Source organism: Dermacentor variabilis, chromosome 5 (genome assembly GCF_050947875.1).
Source record: "Dermacentor variabilis isolate Ectoservices chromosome 5, ASM5094787v1, whole genome shotgun sequence".
Classification (NCBI taxonomy): Eukaryota; Metazoa; Arthropoda; class Arachnida; order Ixodida; family Ixodidae; genus Dermacentor; species Dermacentor variabilis.
The window spans coordinates 150,218,618-150,239,198 of NC_134572.1; the positions used below are offsets into that span (position 1 = coordinate 150,218,618).

Sequence of the window (20,581 nt, forward strand, 5' to 3'; positions counted from 1 at the left end):
ATTTACTCTACCGTTAATTTTAAATAACCTACCATCACAGTTTAAAAACACGTCTTCATTACCCGCGCTTCACTTTGCATTTCACGTTGCACTGGGTGATCTGCTTTATATTTTATTCTCTGGATTGCTGTTGTGTTTCTTCTGTTGTTCTTTCCTCTGATGAATATAAGAAACGTATTATTTGTCTTCATGTCGAGCTGCTGTCTTATTTCACTTATATTTTAAATAGCTACTTCACAGGAGGTCCCCATAAAGCCTTGTGCTCAAGGACCTCTTCCTGTAACGTCACGAATGTATTTTTTTAATGCATGCACAAAATAAGTAACTAAACTAAACAAAAAGTCGCGGTCGCAACGGCCGCATTTCGACGGGGTAATAGACGCATGTATGCTTGTGCACGTTGAAGGACGTGGCCTGTTCGAAGCAGATATGGTATCCTTTTCGTTCGATCATTACAGTGCTCGGAGCTCCCCAGTGACTGGAAGGAGGGGAAGGTGTGTGGCGTCAGTGCCGAAGCAAGGTAGATCCCACAACCCTTACATCCACAAACCCATTACCCTCACTAGCATTACATGTAAACTTATGGAGCACATGATTTGCTCCAACCTAACATTGTTATTTGAATCCAACAACCTTTTTACATAGCAGCCGCATGGCTTCCGAACGTACAACTCATGTAAAACGCAGCTTCTATTATTTACTGATGACTTGTTTTCTACTATATTTACCGCGGTTCTGTTATTCAGTCTGTTTCTCTTTACTTTCAAAAAGCTTTGACACTGTCTCACGTCGTCGTCTTCTTTTCGAACTTAGTAAACTTAACCTTAACCCTAATGTGCTAAAATGAATGCAGTGCTTTTTTGCCTTTTAGAACATAATATGTATAAGCCAATGACTGCGACTCCTCCCCCTCCCCCGTTTAATGACATCTGGTGTACTTCGAGGCTCAGTATTAGGGCCCCTTACTCTTTCTCATTGACGTCAATCACCTCCCTAACCATGTTTCTGCAACTATATGGCTTTGCCGATGATTGTGCTATTTTCCGTGAAATAATAAACTATTGTGACACTGCTGTTATTTAGGCTGATCTTAACTACGTTTCATATAGGTGCACTGATTGACTAATGCGAGTGAACATTAACAAGTGTAATGATGTGAGAATTTCTCCATGAGGCTGTAAATCTAACACCCCGCTTTCGCACTAACTTAACTATCGAGAGTTCTTATAAGCGTCATGGTATTCACATCACCTGTTATCTGTCATGGCATGCACAAATTGACTACATAATTAACAATCTTAATCGCGCACTTCGTCTCATATGCCGAAATTTTTTTCTCTGCTCCTAGGCCTCTGGAACTGGTGCTTTACAAAACGCTCGTTGGACCCAAGCTAGAATACCCTTCATCTATATGGAATCCTCATTTAGCATTACTTTCTTATTCCACCGAAACCATTCAAAACAGCTCTGCAAGATTTCTCGTCGCCAACTCTCCCGAACACTGTCACAGGCGTTGTAAGTTCCCTTGACCTCCCTGACCTAGCCCATAGAATAAAGGTTCCCCGACTATGCCTGTTCCATAACATAAACATGTCTATTCCAGACCCAAAAATTTCGGCACAGCCCACCTCACGATGCCTGTCGACGGTAATGCGTTGAGCATTGTATCAATATAGCAGCACAACCTAACCTATTGCCACCGTCGAAACGAGTTATCTATAAGGCGTGTACTGCAGCGGCACTCCTGTTTCGCGTTTCCCTAGGAACACTCAGCGCCATCTAGCCAACGCGTGGCCCCCGAAATGCGTGCTGCTCCCGCATGTGCCAACGCTGAGAAACGCGCATATGGCAAACTATGGCAAACGGGTTCCTTTCTCACGCTTATTTCTGGACGCGCTGCGCCATCTCGTGGCGCTGCTGAGAAGTCCACGCGCGGCCTCCGAGCATGGCGCGCTGATGTGTGCGAACGCTGAGAATTGTTCCCTCATTTGGCCGCCCACTAAGTGGCACATACTCAGTGATCCCATTTGGCGAGAAGTCCATTTAGAAGCGGCACATAACCAGGGTATTAATGGCGCAGCTCGCTATATAGTACGTTGGCGGGAAAGACATTAATTGAAAAGCGGCACATACTATGTGCAATTGTGACGCAGCCTGCCAAAGCGTCGGGTTGTTGTCCCTGAGGAACCCTTGTGGTGGCGATATACCTGCTACTTCAGTGAGGACAGATGCTCAAATCATTTTGCCTGCTACAACATCTGCGCAAAAATGTTCACGAAGATTCCCAGCGCTGTATTTGCAGAAAAATAAGTACAATATACACCGCAGCTGACAAACGCTCCTCGTACTCTATATGTGTGGTCATCTTTCTCCACCCTGAGGTCCTCTTGTAAAATTAATTAATGAAGGGTAGAGAGAGATAGAAGAGAGGAAAGTCAGGGAAGCGCACGTCCGGTTTGCTACCCGGCGGCACTGCGGTAAGGGGGTATAACCATGAAAAGAGAGAGAGAGACCACAGTTTCACACACATTTGAAAGTTGCACCGAGTCTACCAACGGTCGCCAACACCTGTCGACTTAAGGTACTGCAATAACCATTTCGTTACTTTCGGCGCCATCGATGCGTGCGGTCATGATCCAAGTATGTTCATTTCCGAAAATGGTCCAGAGTTCGGCCTGTTCAATGCTGTACGGAGAGCTTCACGCTCGATGCCGTATTGGGGACAGAGACCTGTGTTCAATCGTTTCTACTATAGTTCCACACTGGAGGTTATCGTACTTGCTAACGAAGCACGTGCCAATCAAACAGCGATTATTGCCATTTGAAACACCTTGCTCTCTAGGGCACGTTCTGGCCTCGGTCGGGTCTCGTTTGCTGTCGGGACCGGCCGTGTTGGGTCGAACAGGTAGGTTAAACTTTTTTTATTCTTGGGCAGGGCCCAGGTCTCGTTTCGAGCCAGCGGGACAGGCTCAGGTGGACATAGTTTTACATATGCCTGTACCAGTCCGATCATAGGACGCCAACAAACGAAGACACCAAGGACACGTACTCGTGACGTCTGTGGCAGAAAGGATGTCCCACATCCGCCGCCAAGTTTTGTCAGTGGTGGCTCTGGCTAACAGGCCCAGGTTTAGTTCTAGTAGTAACACACAAATACCCCAGAAAGTGGATGGGAAGACAGCGCTGGTGGTAGCTCAGTTGGTAGAGCATCGCACGCGTAATGCGAAGACGTGGGATCCATTCCCCACTTGCGGCAAGTTGTTTTTATATACACCTTCAATAGCATTAATTTATAATTTCTTTAAGTTCAAGTAATCTCCCCTGTGCTGACCTCGGTGTCTTTGTTTGTTGGCATATGTTCAATAAAAATCCGGCCCCTCGGTTAACCCTCTTTCTTTTCGTTCATTGGAGCAGTCCGAGAATCCCGGCCTGTGCAGTGCTAAACATGCCTCGGGCACTGACCGTTGCTTTAACTCGGCGATTTCGGTGCTTTCTTTGAAATAATTACCATGGTACTAGGCTTCTATAGCTTACTCATTACTATTGCTGTGAAAGTGATGTCAGCCTCTTCATTTTGTCTAACGAAAACACTACGCTCTAGTGGATGACAGCGCTGGCAGACTCCGGTCAAGGCGAGAGTTTGCCGTCAGTGCCCCGTCTGTCGTGCTACGGTAGAGATGTCCTAGCGTTGAAGGTGTTACAATGTTCAAATGTTACGTGGCTGGAACCATCGTTAGATCGCGAAACCATTAGAAAAAAACGTCCTCAGAAACGAAATCATTAGAAACGCCCTTATACCGCTCGATGTGCTACGCTTTCGCAACGGTCAGCAGTTGACGCGAATGACAACACGGAGCATTCAAGTGGACATATTTTTGTGATCGCGTACTTCGACGAAGCTGGAACTGGTAACCCAGGACATTGCGTGCAGGCTGGCGCGCGGGCGAGAGTGAAGCGCTCGAACAGTTTGGGGACAAAAGTGTTCATTTATGTACATGCATGAGAAATGTCATCCAATACCACTCGTATTGCAATGCATGGAGATGCAGTAACTCCGGCCAGAATGGAAGACAGCACTTCTTGCAAGTGCCAACAACAAGAAAGCAAAAATATAAAATCTTTTTTCAACAAGCACACTATCGACATCCGCTTGAAAGGTATAAGTGCATCTTCTTTTCACGTGTGCGCTCTACGCATCATTTTTAACTTTTTTTTTTTGTTGCAGGCACAATAAATAGTTTGGCTGCGCTGTCTGCTCATGTATTTCTGTAGCAGCGGGTTCGATGCCTGAACGAGAGGGCCGCTTTGCCAAGAACATGCTCACGCTGTGCGCATTATTCGTTCGCGCGGAATCAACGATGCAAACGACGGCAAATCACAGCGCATGCAGCGGATGTGGAGCACTGCTGCGTGACATTCGCCCGTCGCTATATTGGACATAAGTGCCTTCGTCTGTGTGCATCTCGGAAGAGTGTAGGCAAGCGGTTGGCTATTTTCTTTTATTCAGTTGCATTGTACGCAGATTTAGCAACTTTGACATCACTAATGGTTACTGGAATGCAATATTATGCGTAATGCTGCAACACATACTCTGCATTACTTCTTTATTAACTTACGTGAACAATGTTTGTAGCCCGGCCATATGTCGAGAAACATGTACACCTACAAAAACCACAGGGCGTCTTGGTGTTCCACGAACTGGCCGCCACCGGCTATATTGGTATGTCTTTCGCCTGGCAATAGTGTTGACAGTGCCCCTTGTATAATTTTGTCTTCACTGCGAGGAAAGCAGCGCAGTAACCAAAAAAGAAAGTCGCCAGCTTACCGCTGCTGAAGCTCTATGTGCACATAAAGTTATTTTAAAGGTAAATAACTTGAGCTGTAATACTAACTTACCCATCGACGATGCCGAAGAATCGATTTACCGTGAGCTCAATCGTAGAGAAAACGCCTAAAATAAGAACCGGGCCAGCAACGCCACTTTGAAGTACCCACACCTGCTCACAGTCACGTCAAGAATCTTGACTGCATCTCTTCTCGTCATGGTTTTCTTTTTTATCGTAAAGGTGAACTTCTGGCGTGTGCCAGTTATGGCGAGCATCGGAGACAGCCTACGTAGATAGCTATGCAGACAGCCGCGAGCCCAAGTAATGGAATGCATCTGGAAGTATCTGGGAAGGCTCCTCGACTACCCGACGCCACTTCTCGGCGACTAGAGAGAAAGTTAAGAGCGCACATTAGTCCTGCATTTTTAAATCTTTGCGAGTGCTAACCAATGAAAAAACGTACCGTCCCTCGCAATGAGCGCATGGGAAAGCATTATATTCTTGTCTTACGTGGCCAAACCGCGATGATTATGAAGTGTGCAGCAGTGAGGTATTCGGGATTAATTCCAATCGCCTAAGGTTGTTTAAAGCGCACCCAATGTACGATAAAAGGGAGTTTTTGCATTTCGCCGTCATGGAACTGCGGACGCCACGGCCGAAATTCGATATCGGGTCGTCGGGCTTAGCAGCGCACCATGTATAGTCTATGCGCCACCACGACGGGTGTAAGCGAGTAGGGAAGCCTGGGTGCGTTTTCTGCTCAGACGACCTCCCCGTCAAGCTTAGTTAGCTTACTGAGCGGCAATATCGTTTGGACAGCACCGTAGCCTGAATAGTTTTCGACTACGAAGCTGTCTTCGCGTAGCTGTCGCTGTTTTTTTTGAGGTCCTCGTCAGAATTGTAACGAGGCTTAAGGTGGCCGCTGATCACTTAGCAATCTACTTTGCCGCTTACGGGGAGCATTGAAACACCGCCCACCTATTACGCTGAAGAAACGAAGGCTGGAATTCGTTGAGGTCGCAGAACATTCACGGCACCCCAAGGGCACATTGCAAGAACGAGAATATACTTCGAAATCCGGGAAGAGACACTGATGTGCTGGCGCTTTGGCTCGGCCTTTGACATCCATTTCTTCCTCTTTTAATAACACATAATCGATAGCTGAATTAACGAACCGACTCGACTTACTTTACCAATGTAACTAGATTTAGTATTTATCATTAGTGTCAATTTTGCACTCACCTTTGAAGTCCGTCACTTGGCCATGCCACGGATTCGAGAAAGCACACTTACCTAAACACGTTTTATTTCAGAAATGCATGAAAAGCATGCCATGTTTGTAAAACCTCGAAGTCGTTCATTTTTGTGAAGAAATTATATAACCGGGTCGCGGAAGCAGAGTGACCACGCTGCTTGACCAGCAATAGAAACAGGACCCGGAGTGCTGCGCGGCAATTTTCAGGGTTAAAAAAAACGTACGACATCCTGAAATGGGCGACCTTTACATCCTTGTGCCAAGAAAAGCGAGCGACTGAGTTGTGCAGCAGCAGCTCAGGTTTGTTCTGGCGAAGACAAAAAAAAAAAGTTGTGACCTAGAGCAGAATCAAAAAGAAATTCCGCTCTCGACAAGTCCACTGTTCTAAAGCATAAAAATTGCGAACAACATTAGATCGAGACGAAACACTTAAAAAACAGTTAAAACGAAACAACAACGCCAACTTTCCTCGAACGCCGCGACTGCTCACAAGGAAGGTCTCGAAGATCACGCACGCACCACGTAAAGTGGCGCCCCCTATCGGCTCACCAGCGCCGCACACCGCAATGTCTTCGCGCAATAAAGAAAAAAAAAAGAACCGATAAACCACTCGCACACCACGGCAGTCGTTGCTCCTTCGAAACTGTCTTCACGTCTGAAACGTGACACAGATTGGTCCGCAACGCACGGGTTCATCGTCGTTGAAGCCGCACGCACAGCAGCGGCCTCGCTTTTTCTTGTATTTGTTTTTTTCTTTCGACGACCGCGCAAGCGCCGCTTTGAGAGGCGCGTGCCGTCTGGAACGTCGACATCGGGTCTAGTAGATGTTGGACGATATCCAATCGGACGAGCTGCTGACCCTGTGGTAAATGCCGGGCTGGTAGTTTTTGGCGCAGGAGTAGCCCGCCGACACGATGCCGATCAGGTAGTAGACGCCGTAGTCGTTCAGCATCAGCGGACCACCCGAGTCGCCCTGCAAAGAAAAAAAGGTTACAAGGAAACAACAGTGTTTTAGTAGATCTGCGCCATCGTGTAGTGAGCGTATATCAAGGGACGCGTCAACTGAGTGCGTTTCCCTGAAGGGCCTAAATGTCCGTAATGCATGTTGAAGCACTTTTTACTCGCAACCCAACCTGACATCACGTGCCAAAGCTATAGTTTCCGCGTGCACCTAATTTTGGTTCACGACAGCGCCGTCTGCCATCGGGTATACTAGGAAGCCTAATTGTCAGCAAGGCCAGGCGGTAGGTCCCGAAATAGCGGTCTCAACGTGTCACATTTTTCGCGTGGTATCGCGTGGTAAGTGGCGGTGAAATATATAGGAACGTGAACTCTTATAATCTACATATCAGGAATGCGAAGCCGGTGACTATTCGCGCTTGTCAACCCTTCCAAGCGATACTGAATGAATGAATGAAACGCTGCCAAGATGAAATCACGTAAGCGCAAGAGCGACGAACCCCGAGACTTGAGGATTATAGGCGTATCTGTCAAAACCGTATCAGCTTGAAGGGCCGCAGGAGGTGGCAAATGAAACTCGTGGACGCGTTTCGCTCTGTATAGTGTACTGCAGCAACGCCTGTCAACGCACACTCGCGTTAGGTATGAGCTGCTACACAGCGCCCGTTTTCTTTTTTTTTTTCATTTTCGAGAAACGAGTCCCAGCACTGCTTACTACTACGGGTTACACTGAACGACCGGCACCACGAGTGACGACTTTCAGTGAAGAAAGATGGCAGTATTGCGATCAAATGTCATTCTTTTCCAGATAGCGAGCATTATCCGCACTCGCACTGCCCACGCTGTCGCATCGAACCTAACAAAAACTGTGCTCAGACTTCCTTCTTGTCACTAAGCACGAGGCGACTCTCGTTGGTAAAGCAAGTGCGGCGGTTGGCAGAGGCGGCAGAGAACATTAGGAAACGCACACATGGCAGGATTGGTTGTAGAATTATTTGACCAATCGCAATGGGCAATATTTTTTTATTTATTTTTGAAGCACTCCTATCGAGGCTGCACACTTCGACGCAGTGAAACGAGTTAGACGAGCGCACTCACTGACGAGTGTGTCCAGCGCGTGTCACTAAAATTTACCTTGTAACAGCCTGCTAAGGACACTAACAGCGAAGTACTCTTGCTCACAGTAAGCTAAATTTGCCAGTGTGACGGAATATAACGCCTCATCCGCTTTAAAACAACGAGGCTCAATACTAGAACAAATGTACAAGACGGTACGTACGGTAATGCTTTGAGAAAGTTTGATACACTGACGACATGACACCAGTATCGCTATGTCTGCGCGGGAGCGATTACAGCGTTATACCAAGTCACGCTGATGGAAAAGCGGCAAGCGCGAAATCCGACGACTGCGTCATATCGTAAGTTCCAAGTGAAAACAATTGTGGAATGAACCCGCAAAGCTTACGAATTGCGTAGTTAGGCATGTGGCCGAGCAGTCGTTCGGAACAACGCATGGTCGATTTTTGCCACATTTTATTCCCGTTGTTGGCGTCACAAGACCAACCGCGTATTTCGTTGTCTTCAATAGAGGTCTTCAAGTGATACGTCAACGTGATACGTTAGGCTCTCTTCGCGTGGGCTGCCGAACCGCGGAACCACGTTAAACGTGCCGAGAGATCAACGTTTGTAGCATGCCGTGCTCGAGTACCGTGTTAAAGCGTAGAATCAAATTAATGGGAACAGTGATCTAGGATTATAGAACGTTCCGCATCACTAACGCATCACGAACGCTAATGCTGTTGCGCCACCTGCTTCGTGGAAATCAAGACGTTCTCCTGGCTTGGTGCCATCTCTAAAGTTATCGGTGTGAAAACAAGCAGTTGATCTCACTAATAAGGACAGAACATCTCTAATACTTTGTCTTCGCCTTGAGACGGGACAAAGTTGTAGCGATTTTGCTTATTTATCTCTTTTATGTCACATGCGAGAGAAAGTAGTAAGTGCAAATTCTGATCGAAGCTAGTGACCTAGCGAGTGACCTATACTTGCGTGTTACGCAAGTATAGTAACCTCCTACTGTATTCAGCAGCATAAAACGCGTATGTGCACTGAGCCTAAATTATCGTGAATCACGCACAGCTAAATCTCTAATGGCACCACCTTGTGTAGTTGCACATGTGTGACTGTGCGTGCTAAATAAAGAGGTTGCAAGCAACGCACATTCAGTTGTTTCATTTCACTCATTTGTGCTTCACCACAGAAAAAGAAAAACAACAAGGCATGTGCACTGGCTGTTAGCATGCTACGCCATGCATACAGTTTCGCGCGCGCACTTCATAGTCTCTTGAACTTTGCTACGAATTTGAATTTTCACGCGACGGTTGACTTTCAAATGTGCCACCGCTCCGAGAGCCCGGTTGGTAGTCGCACGCCATTACTTTGAATTGCTACATTGATAGAAAATTCAAGGGCACTTAGGTATCTGTAAGTGGATGAATGCGGAAGCATTGCGGCATCTCTCCGACGACATCTCGGCTTCGTTCGCGTACTTGTGTGGACGCCCAAACGAGCTGGGCGCAGCTGCTGACTGATAAGTCCAAGTCGAAGGTTGACCCATCGAGCGCACGACAGAAGTGACGGAAATCGCCGTCCACACAGGCAGCGCCGCGACGTGCGGCGCTGCGTACTCACCGGACAGTTTCTGCTTCCCGGCAACTACAGCTTATGCTACCGTAATCGTAACCCGGAAGCGCTTGCGGCGAACGCTATGAGCGAAGACGAGCTTCCTGGTTCGTTTTTTTCTTTAACGCGACAGCGTTAAGGAGTCCGTGTCGCAGAAAATCCGGCATTGTCCCGCATCGGCGTCCTGCATCGGCATTGGACGTCGCTTCGGCAAGAATAATTTCGAACCAAATTCCGAACCATGCATGCCCAACCACTTCTCTACCACGAAAGTTGCTCATACCTTGTATTCTCTTCCTTACAAAGTTATTCCTCGGAATTTTGACAACTGAAGGGAGCACTGAGGCGAAAAAAGAAAGACAAAACTCATCTGCGCAAGCTCAGGAGTGGTATCACTACGTGTCAGTCGGGTACATGTGCCGGTCTACGTAAGAGATAACTGTGAAGGCACTTAATATCTTCCTTATGTAAAGTAATCGAAGGCTGACACACGCATGCACTTCCACCATTACTGACTGACTCACCATGCGTGAGTCAGTCAATTAGAAAAGCTTGATTAAGTAAGAAAAGCCTGAGTAAGAAAACTAAGTGAGAAAAGTAAGTAAGAAAGAAAAGCCTGATAGTTGGCGCATGCGCACGGTGCGTCACGATATAAACAGCAGCTACCTGTTCTCCAGCTTAAGTATGATTTAAACATGTGCAAATGCCACGTAGCTGCACCGAAACAAGGGAATGTTTCCCGTCGCTTGGAGAGTATTTCTTTGCGTTAGGTCTAATTACATAGTCTTAATTAATCGGGTTATCAAATAATATAGTTAGATGAAAAGTGTCAATGAGAAACATGCAGATACACGAAAACCTCCCTATACAGCTCCCTGTTGCTCAGTGCGCGCTACACACGTAAAGTACGTCGAGCAGCCGGTTGCGCGGCAATTTTGCGTGCTTTTGCGGGCTTTTTGCACGCTCATAAAAAAACACTTACGTAGCACGTATTGAGCAACAGAAAGCTGTATCGGGAGTTTTTCATGTTGCTCTACAATTTTCTCATTGACACTTTTCATCCAAGTATAATATTTGAGAAGTTGAGCAATTCATTAATACTAGTTATGCAATTAGGTGGAATACAAGAAATAATCTTAGTATCTCCAAGCGACGGCAAGCAATATTACCTTGGTTCTGTAACACCTACGTGGCATGGGCATGTTTCCTTTTAAATATTGGTGCATGATAGCTGGGACACCCTATATAAATATTTTCCCCACTGAGCTAACGAAGATGGTGACGTTTATTCTGTTAATCTTTTCTTACTCGAGAAGTGTCAGCCGATTATCTAGTTATACAGGCATTTGTTGGAAAGAAATGAGAACGACAGACGCCTGGAGACACCGTGCAGTTAAGAGGGACAGACGAGGAAGTAAATGCAATGAGGCTAAGCAAGACCGAGCCTGGTTGTGTACCGTACATTTGGAGATGAAAAAAAAAAGAATAGATCAGAAAATGGAAATATAGCGAAGATAAAATGGCAGTCATTGGGAAATACCAGTTGAGCAGTTCGCTATATTGGCCCAAGTACCGCAGCCTAGCTGCAAGCGCTTTTCGCCGAAACTAGGCCGCCATAAAAAAGAAAAAAAAAGGGGGGGGGGCAGCGGTCAACGGCTGCGGGATACCTACGAGTGAAAATTCAGTGTATATGAAAGCAAGAGGGGGAGGAGTGACGGACGAAGTGCTGATGACCACCCAAACGCCTGCGCGCGCCGTGTCACAACCGGCCACGGCCCCAAACACCGAAAGAGGAATGCAGGGACGAGGTCAGTGGCGCTATATATCGCACGACCCAACGCGAACGCCGCATACCGCTACGCGATAAGAGGGAGAGAGTGCCGCCGAAAGCGACGACCCTTTCAAGGCACCGCCATTCTCCCGCAAGGCGCCTTTGTCGGGGCGCCGAAAAAAACACGGAGCTTATATAACCGGGTCGGGCGCAGTACCCCTTTTTCTTTTCCGTCTCACCGCCGTTATTTTCATCGCGCCGTTTCACGCCGCAGGCACTCAATTTTCTCTCGCCGAGCACGTTGAATGCCACATAATGAGAAACCTCCGCCGTAAGAGACCGAGGGTCCCTATACGCACCTCGGAGACGTCGCCCTCCCACACGCCCTCGCGGCGACCCATAAGCGGTAACGACTATATACGGCGAGGCACAGGACAGGCGCCGACTGGACACGATGACGTGTAAGGATAGCTCACGCCGCGCTTGCGACGCGTCTGTCGATGCGTAGGACCGATAGCGAGCGGCGCTCGTTTCGGGGGGACCGGCCGAGCGTGACGCAAGTTCGCGACCGGCGCTGAAGGGTGGCTACTGCGTGGCGGCGCGCTGCATGCCCACGTGCGGGGAAATAAACAGCGTGCCGGCGAGAACGAAGGCACACGTTAGGAGTCCTTGCCTGACAGGAGTCCTTGCCGCCTCGCTCGTAGCCGGCGCACAGCATCTCGTCGTGGATGCGAATGTTGATGCCCTGTCGCCGGTGCCAGTTCTCGCAGACCTCGTTGGGCAGCACCGGAACGTGGACGTGCTGCAGGACGCGCGGTCGCACCTTGGAGCCTGAAGAAGGAAAAAGAAAAGGGCGCCATCACCGGCCTGTCTGAGCCGTCGGCAACAATAGCGACTGCCCTGAAGCAGTTGACGTTGTCCATGCAGTCGATCGACTGCGGCTAACGTCAAGGTAAACACGGTACACGGCATCAAGGGCAACGACTTCACGACTGCCTCGGTTCAAGGCAGTACAATTAGCAGTCGCGTTCGAAGCATTGAGCAAGTGCTAACAGCAATTTTCGAGACCGAATCGAATTCGAATCGTAACGCACCAGGAGCGAATCTAATCGAATACCTTCTGAAGAGTTCTGAAAAATGAAGAGTAATTAATGCCATCGAATTTCACACCCTGGTATATCAACAATATTAGCAAGTTTCTGCCACTATACAATGTGCATTTTGTTGCGGTCTTCTTCAAAGCACCAAGTGGAGCATTAACAGTAATCAGGCAGTTTATTCGCTTACTCGGGAATCATTGGTGAGTGCGAATGACGTTGGTTTACTCGGAAAGGTCTGGCTTCCGCTATATCGTGCTCTGCTGCCTCGTTTCTCTTTAAGTCTACAGTGGCCACACGGATAGGATTTAGCGCAGAGTTTGCGATCTGAAGTATTTGAAAAACATTCGTGTTTACCAATAGTGACTATTCAATTCCAAGAGAATCATATTGAGCAATATTCGATTTCTTATTCGAAACTTTGGAATATTTGCATACCCCTAAAATATGGCTCTTGTTACAATTGCAGCAACCATTATTCGCTTTAAAAGCATTATAGCGGGGGGAGGGGGGGGTGCGTTGTGTGCGTTTTCTTCTAAGCAAGGAAGCGGTACATAGTGACACGCAAAAAACAAGGCTACAAAGAAATAGCGAAATAGTAACTGTATTAGTAATTAAACGATATTCGACGTTTCATGTTCAATATTCGCTTATTGCCGTACACATGGGCGTATTAGCAACGATTCTTCGTCACAAATTTGTTTGCACAAGCAAAGACCGTATAAGCGAAGGCTTAAGTGACTCACTGCGGAATCGTGGAAGTGGGTACTTGCTTCCTAGATTGCATCCGTAAACCAAAATCGTAGCGGCCGTGCTGTAAGGTTTCTTTTGCCGGTTTTATTTGCGCTACAACGGCTTCACCGCCCATGCGTAAACGCCTCTCTTAAATCAGCTCGACCGAAAAACTCTGCAAGTTTCATTCCAAGCATAAATATTTTCCACAGATGACATCCCTGTGTAGACAACGCTTGACGAACTAGCTCTCTGAACAACTAATCGCTTTCACCGAAACATGCAATGAAATGAGCATTCAGAGTCTTTAAGAATCGGAGGTAGATTTCTTTTGTTTTTACGTGACGTTCATTTTCATTGGCATAAGGTCCCTTGTGTCTGTCTACGGCCTGATGTGTGGAAGTGTATAGCAGATTTATACCATTGTCCGCATTTTCCATTCTTAATCCGTAAGTTAAAATATGTTTGCGTCCCGCGCCCTCTCATGCAAACTTATGTAGAACGAGAGTGCTGTAGAGGTAGAGAGGCTTGACGGACGGCATCTACTTCCTCGTTTAACACAAAGTACCGCGCACGGTTTGCCATAAGTCGTGCACTGCGCCCTGTGCTTCAGTTTTATCGCACATGCTTCCACCAATGGTCGGCCCACGGTATCAGTCATTGGAGTTGCTCATAAAACTCACAATAAATGTGCGAAAACTTGGGAAAACTTGAACACAAACTCGCGACCCTTCCGGCTCACAATACAGATCATTGTTTTATACAGCGTAGCACGAAATGCTCCAATAAGTTCTTCGAGAGAGACAACAAAAAGAGGGAAGCCAAGGAGGTCAAGCGATAAACCGTCCACTCGGCTACGTTACACAGGAGAAGGATGAAATAGGAATTAAGACGACAGAGAAAAAGGTGTCCTGAACAGATGCTCACACAAGGTATACGCCAGGCGCTGAAATGCGATTGCCATAAGACAGTACATCTTTAAAAAACCCAAAAGCTATTTCAGAGCCCTGTGTGGGATGTCAAAAAAAAAAAAAACTCGCAAAAACATTGCCGCAGTGTGACAGCAAGACTGCCAGCTCTGACCGAGACTGACAACTCTGGACCGGCATGCGGTTCCAGTGTTGCGTCTACTCCTAAAAATGAATTTGCCAAAAAAAAAAAGGTTCAAAATTGCTGGCATCTAGGAAATTCCAGGTGCACGGCCTCTTTGTGAAAAAAAGTGATCCTGTGCTTGTCCATGGAAGTTGTACTGTATAGTTACCGGGCGGATTGTGACCGCAAGTTTGAAGGAAACAGTTTTAGCCCGCTCGCACGAACTCGTGCCGAAAAAAACGATGCACCAGGAGAGCTTCAAGAAGATCCCCTGTTCACTATACGACCGCACATTTCTTTAGTTTGGCTTGAATATGCTGAATAAGGTAGCCTTCGTGTGTCGCGAAGATTTATCCATTTAATCATATTTAGCCTGACGAAGCACTTGGTCACTTCCTTTACTTTCACATGAGCTCTATACGTGGAGGTTGTTTCCAGAGAAGGGATGAGCCGAATTTCTTTGTTTCAAAATTCCCGAATCTTCCAAATAAGGTAGTTTAAAGGAATTAACTTCGCTTATTGATTTGAAGGTGGAACGACTGTTGGGCTATTGATACTAATAGTCCATGCATATCGGATTGCGTCCCGATTCCCACTGACTATACTGTGGGCATTCGTAGCAGTAACACGAAATTTGTGAGCCGCCATCATAAGTCGGGTTTTTAAAGCAAAGCCGTCTGAGAACCCTCAAGGACTAGCTGACAGTGGCTGCTGCCGTGCCTGCCATTGATCTTGCAGGATAGCCTACATATAATACCACAAGAATAATGAATGCATTTATGTAGTAGACATCTGCATACTGTTGCTACAGATGTGACAGTGAGCTGATCTGTGACGCAATGTAGCAACAAGTGGTACCTAGATCTCTTCGCTGCACAAAAACATGCCGATTCAGTGCATATCTTGGAATATATTAGGTGAAGCTTTCGTGAAGGGGTTATTTAAATGCTCTAAAACTCGTATTCGACGCGTTGTGCAGCATAGGGAGCATGTGTCTTGCCGGTAAATCAGCAAGAAGCGGATCCCCCTCCCCCAGGCAACCACGGATTACACAGTCCGACCCCAAGATCAGTGCAGTTCTCTGAGAGCAAGAGAGAGAGAGAGAGAGAGAGATTGGTTGACAGCAAAGTGGGAAACCTGCTCACAGCACCGTATGCATGTCTAGTGCACAGCCAACAGTCGAGCATCTGTCAGCAGTATGCTCAAGGGAGACTGAAAAATTCACAGCGACCGTGTAGCCGCGCCAAACCATGGAAACAAAGGCATAGAAAACTCCGCTTTAATTAAGAAATTGTAGGAGTGAAGGCGTGTTTTTGCTGCGCTGGTAATATTTAGGCACCGTTTGTTGCACCTGCGGTGGTTCTCTCGGGAACGAGATTTGGTAGAATCGCGCAGGATGTGAAGGTTTAGAAACATTTCGAATGCCACGCGTCATTTATGTAGCTAAGTTCTCAGTCATGGTGCAGCTAGGGGGGGGGGGGGGGTTAGGCAAAAATGAAAGTGCAGGAGACTTTCGGCCAGAATCAACAGGATTTCGCAGAACTCGTCCATAACTCGAGAAGCGTACGGCTGGTGAAATGCGCATTATGTAGTCTGGTAGCAGTATATAAGTACTTTTTATAGTATTTTTTCGCAGAAAAGAACGCGAGTTTCAAGTTTAATCCGATGCAGCGCCATGTGCTTCACCTGCGTTGATCCTGCGAGAGAGGGCGCGTGAAATTTATTATACCGGGTGTCCGAGCTAATTTTGTCAGAGTTCAAAAACATGCAAATGCTACGTAGTCGAACAGAACCGAGGTAATGTTTGCCGTCGCTTGGAGGTACTCAAACCATATTTTTCGTTCCGCCTAATTACATAATTAGTCGTAATTAATCAACTTCTCGAATATAGATGAAAAGCGTCAATGACAAAATTGTTCAGCGACATGAACTCTCGATACAGCTTTCCGTTGCTCAATACGTTCTACATAAGTTTTTTTTTCCGAGAGTGAATGCAATCCACAAATGACGCAAAATTGCCGCGCGACTGGCCTGTTCAGGCGCTCTGCGTGTATTCGCAGGCTTCTGTCACGCTCGGAAAAATATGCAGCACGTATTAAGGAACAGAAAGCTATATTAACCGGGAGTCTCATGTCGCTCTACAATGTTCTCGTTGACAATTTTCATCGAATTATAATATTTGAGAAGTGCACTAATTAATTAAGACTAATTAACCAATTAAGCGGAATGAATAAAGTAGTTTGAGTATCTCCAAGCGACGGCAAACAACATTACCTTTGTTCTGTCGAGCTACGTGGCATTTGCGTATTTTTAATCTAGCTAAAATTAGCTGGGACACCCTGCATAGCGCCGTGGTACTCAACACAATATTAAGTGGTTTACTGTGTTTGAATTTCCAGATGCTGCCGCACACAACCGAACAAACGAGCGTTTGCCATTCGCTTGGCACAAATTCCATGGGCTAGTTTTCCAGGTTTACACAAGAGTTCTCTCGCACTCACATCTGCGTTCTCAAAATCATTCCAACCTACAAGAACAGAAGATGAGAGACTCGGCAGCCCCGAGTCGGTTGAAATTAAATTATGGGGTTCCAAGAGCTAAAAAAACGATCTCATTATGATGCACGCCGTAGTGTGGCGCTCCGAATTAACTGACCAAGCTGGTGCTCGTTAACGTGCTCCTCGATCTAAGTACAGAAGCGTTTCTTGCATTTCGCGCCCAAATAAATGCGGCTAGTGCGGCCGGAACAGAGCCGGCAATCTCGTGTTCAGCAGCGTGCGACGCTATAGCCACTTAGTTAACGCGGCGTGTCAGCCCCGAGTCGGTGCGCGACTCGCGCTAAGCAGCTCCACTGCTAAGCACCCCTTCAGAAGCACCTAGAAAACCCAGTCAGACACGCAAAATTGATTTTCACTTCAATGCCACGGTGCACTGCTAAGTAACTCGCCATTATGTGCCACTTCAAGCGGGCAAATTCATAAGTGGTGGTTCGGGTTACAGTTGGCTTGGTGAAGCAAGTACAGTTCTCGCGTGCGTCGGGTCCACGAATCTGGAAGTGCTCCCCCAAAGCTTGAACAAATGCGTGGTTGGCCTGGCAGCGCAAGTAAGGCAAACAGGAAACGGCACGCAAACGAGCTCCGATTCGAATTAACGTAAGCCCTAAATAAACGCCTTAAAAGGAAAAGTGAAAAAGGCGAAATATAGCAAAAGAAGTCGTAGCCGGTCCAGGCTCTCGGAGCAACACAGATCTCTAAAGGGGCCTCTTGTTTGCACATTGCTTTACATTGTGGCGAATGAAACCGCAATCGTTGCACACTTCAGTTGTGTTCTACCGCCGAGAGAAGTTAAATTGTTGAGGCCTTTTCATGTTCCGAAAAATATAGCGCCACGTCTGGTATGCATGCATGAGCTTGTTAAGCAGCGAACTAGCGTTATATGAAAAGTCGTTTCAGGTATCACTTTCATATTGTCCGTGCCTTATTACGCATGCATGCGCTGCGACTTGCTTTGCTATGTTTTGTGACAAACGTTAGAATCTTAATTTTCTTCCCTTATAGCTTTAGGTTAGAGCCAGCGGTATTCTGGTTCTCCTATCTTTTCTGTTTCCGTATTACTTGCGCTTTTAGGCCAAGCATGCCTCACATCAACACTGAATTAAGGTCCAACTGCACCCATCATAAATTAGAGGTCGTAATGCGAACACCCCAACGCTAAGCGTGCCCGTTGTGGCGGTCAATAAATCTTGTGCTTGCACTGCATGTATTGATTTTGGTTGTTTCCCAAATGTGCTCGCGGAATCCTTGAACCTCAATGACAACCTTAGTCATACGTTTATTAAGTTCAATAATTAATTATTCCACGTTCTGACTTCCGAAAGCGTGAGGACTGCGCGCAGGAGGCTGTATGTATCCAGCACTGCGTATTGTCATTTACATTGCAGTGAAATCAGCGACTGCTATAATCCCGAACTTGCTTTATTATAACAAAAGCAGATGATTCTGGACTTTTAATACCTTCCCAAAGCTTTACAGTCTGTCCTGAGGGACGCCGTATTCGAACGCTGGGAATAAATTTTTTACCACCTGCGGTGCTTTAAGGCGTAGCTAAAATGTACTTAACGAGCGTTTTTGCGTCAGGGAATTCGCCAGAAAATTCTTAAAATACGGCTTACGCACAACTTACATGCATCATGGCATCGAATTGCAATTCGAATATGCGAAAAACAATTCTGTTACGCGGAAACTCAAACAAAGCCTCAAACAAAGTGACTGTCATTTCATTACACCTTTACCATTCTGAATGTTATTGTTCTTTCTTTAGTCATGACTGTTTCAACATTGTTTTTCTGATGTATGCTCCATCCTTATGTAATACCGGAACAGGTGACTAAGGGTCAATAAATGATGAGTATGATGATCTGTCGTTTGCTTTTGTGAGAGCAGAACCGCGCACTCTGACGTGAAAAATCCCGAACAACTAGAGGCTGACAGCTTGGCTGTGAAAGAAAGAAACGACTGGCGGCCCAATTACGTGCATACACTGCACGAGGCCCAGCACTTCTACAGTTGGGCACCCGAGTCGTTCGTCTTGAGGTGGTATAGAAAAGCTTGTGTGGCTCGCTGGGGCAGTTCTAAATGTAATTAAGAGGCACAGACACACTGCAAACGGCAAAAGAGCGGGATATATGAGAAGCGGACAAATAGGAAAGATATACGTGCCAGGTTCGAGGGCTCCCCAACCGGCGGCCTCGGCGACTCGAGCCACGAATTGGGCGTCCTTTGGCGGTAAGCATATGGGCATCACGTTCGCCCGGTAGGTGACCGGCCTGTCCAGCACAAGCACGGCCACGTCGTAGCGGTCCGCCTGGGGCGTAAACCTGAAGTCCGGGTGCACCCGAATCTGGCGCACGCCGAACGTCTCGCTGGGCAGGCTCTCGACGTCAGAGTTGAGCACGTAGTCGCCTAGCGTGACGCGGATGCTGGACGGAGTGTACTGGTACCTGCGACGATCGAACGAAGAACGACGACGAAGACAGCAGTCTCGTCATTTAAGGTCTCCGGATATAGTCACTGCGGGAACAGGTCTATTAGGAGTCCGGTTAAACATTCTCCTCGGAAACATGGCTCGTCTCTAAACTTTCCATGTAAATAAAAAAAAGAATCTCGGACATACTGTTTAGAGTCACCTGCATCGCCAGAACGTGTTACTCAAGCGAGTTCTTTCTCGCAGTTTAGTCATTTATTCAAATGAATCACTTTTGAAATGTAAAGTGGTTGCGATTTGGACGCACATGGCGACGGCTGCTGCTTTTCACGTAATAGAAATATAAAGAAATATTGTAATACAAAGAATAAGTGTCGCAGGTTTGAAAATCCTACAGAAGAGTTGGCTAAAGGAAGGTAATGAAGTTCAGTTGTATTTTCTTTTCTACAGGTAAGCTATAACATACAGACAAAAGGCGCAGGTAAGTTGCATCACACGCGCTATACTGAGTCCGGGCACACATTCGTATACTGAGTTTCGAGCACGTACAGTGCCGTCCACTACTGTGTAGAGCGTGCGAACGGTTGGCGATGATTTATTGGCAACCCTTTTGAAACGGGGCAGTGGCGAATGGTCATCTAGCCTGCTTGATTTAATTACGTCTACTGTACCTGTTCTTTATTGTAGCCTTTCTGCATGCATCTCCATAATTTTTTTTCTCAGAACTTCTGTATCTACCTCATATCGCTACCTATGCCTGTAACAGATCTAGTCGCATTAACTTCTTCCCTGCTTTTGTTCCACCTTTAAACGTCTCTTGCTTAACTAGACTGCTTGACGGTCGATCCTTCAGACTACATTAAATCCAAGGTGTACGTTACCTCCGCTTCTCACTCGGTGAATACCTTCGCATGGAATTATGTATGCTAGTGGTCTCCGGATTTTTGCTGCAGCATACACATGCCTTATCTTGCGAATATTTGCGCCGGCTTCGCTGTGCGGAGTAGCACCTTGTAGCAGTTGCTGGCTCCGAGATAGTATGCCCAGGAGCGTGCGCGGCCTAATAAACATGCAAGCTTGAGCGTGTTGCATTTTAGCAGAGGTCCGTGAATAGGAATATTCCGTGAGGGCACCGGCACACGTTATCAACCCATACGCTTAATTCTGCGGCATTTGCGTTACC

The 20,581-nt window shown here is 46.9% G+C and overlaps 1 protein-coding gene across 2 annotated transcripts in view; it reads right to left on the reverse strand.

The window, feature by feature from the left end:
* Positions 1–6,110: 6,110 nt before the first annotated feature.
* Positions 6,111–20,581, reverse strand: part of LOC142583238 (tryptase-like) — a 52,956-nt gene continuing 38,485 nt past the window's right edge. For both annotated transcript variants that reach the window (XM_075693627.1, XM_075693626.1), the window contains exons 6-8: positions 19,134–19,414; positions 12,168–12,325; positions 6,111–7,054 (exon numbers count right to left, since the gene is read on the reverse strand). In XM_075693627.1, coding sequence (XP_075549742.1) covers positions 6,899–7,054; positions 12,168–12,325; positions 19,134–19,414 — 595 coding nt within the window. In that variant the 3' untranslated portion in view covers positions 6,111–6,898. The remainder of the gene's footprint in view (positions 7,055–12,167; positions 12,326–19,133; positions 19,415–20,581) is intronic.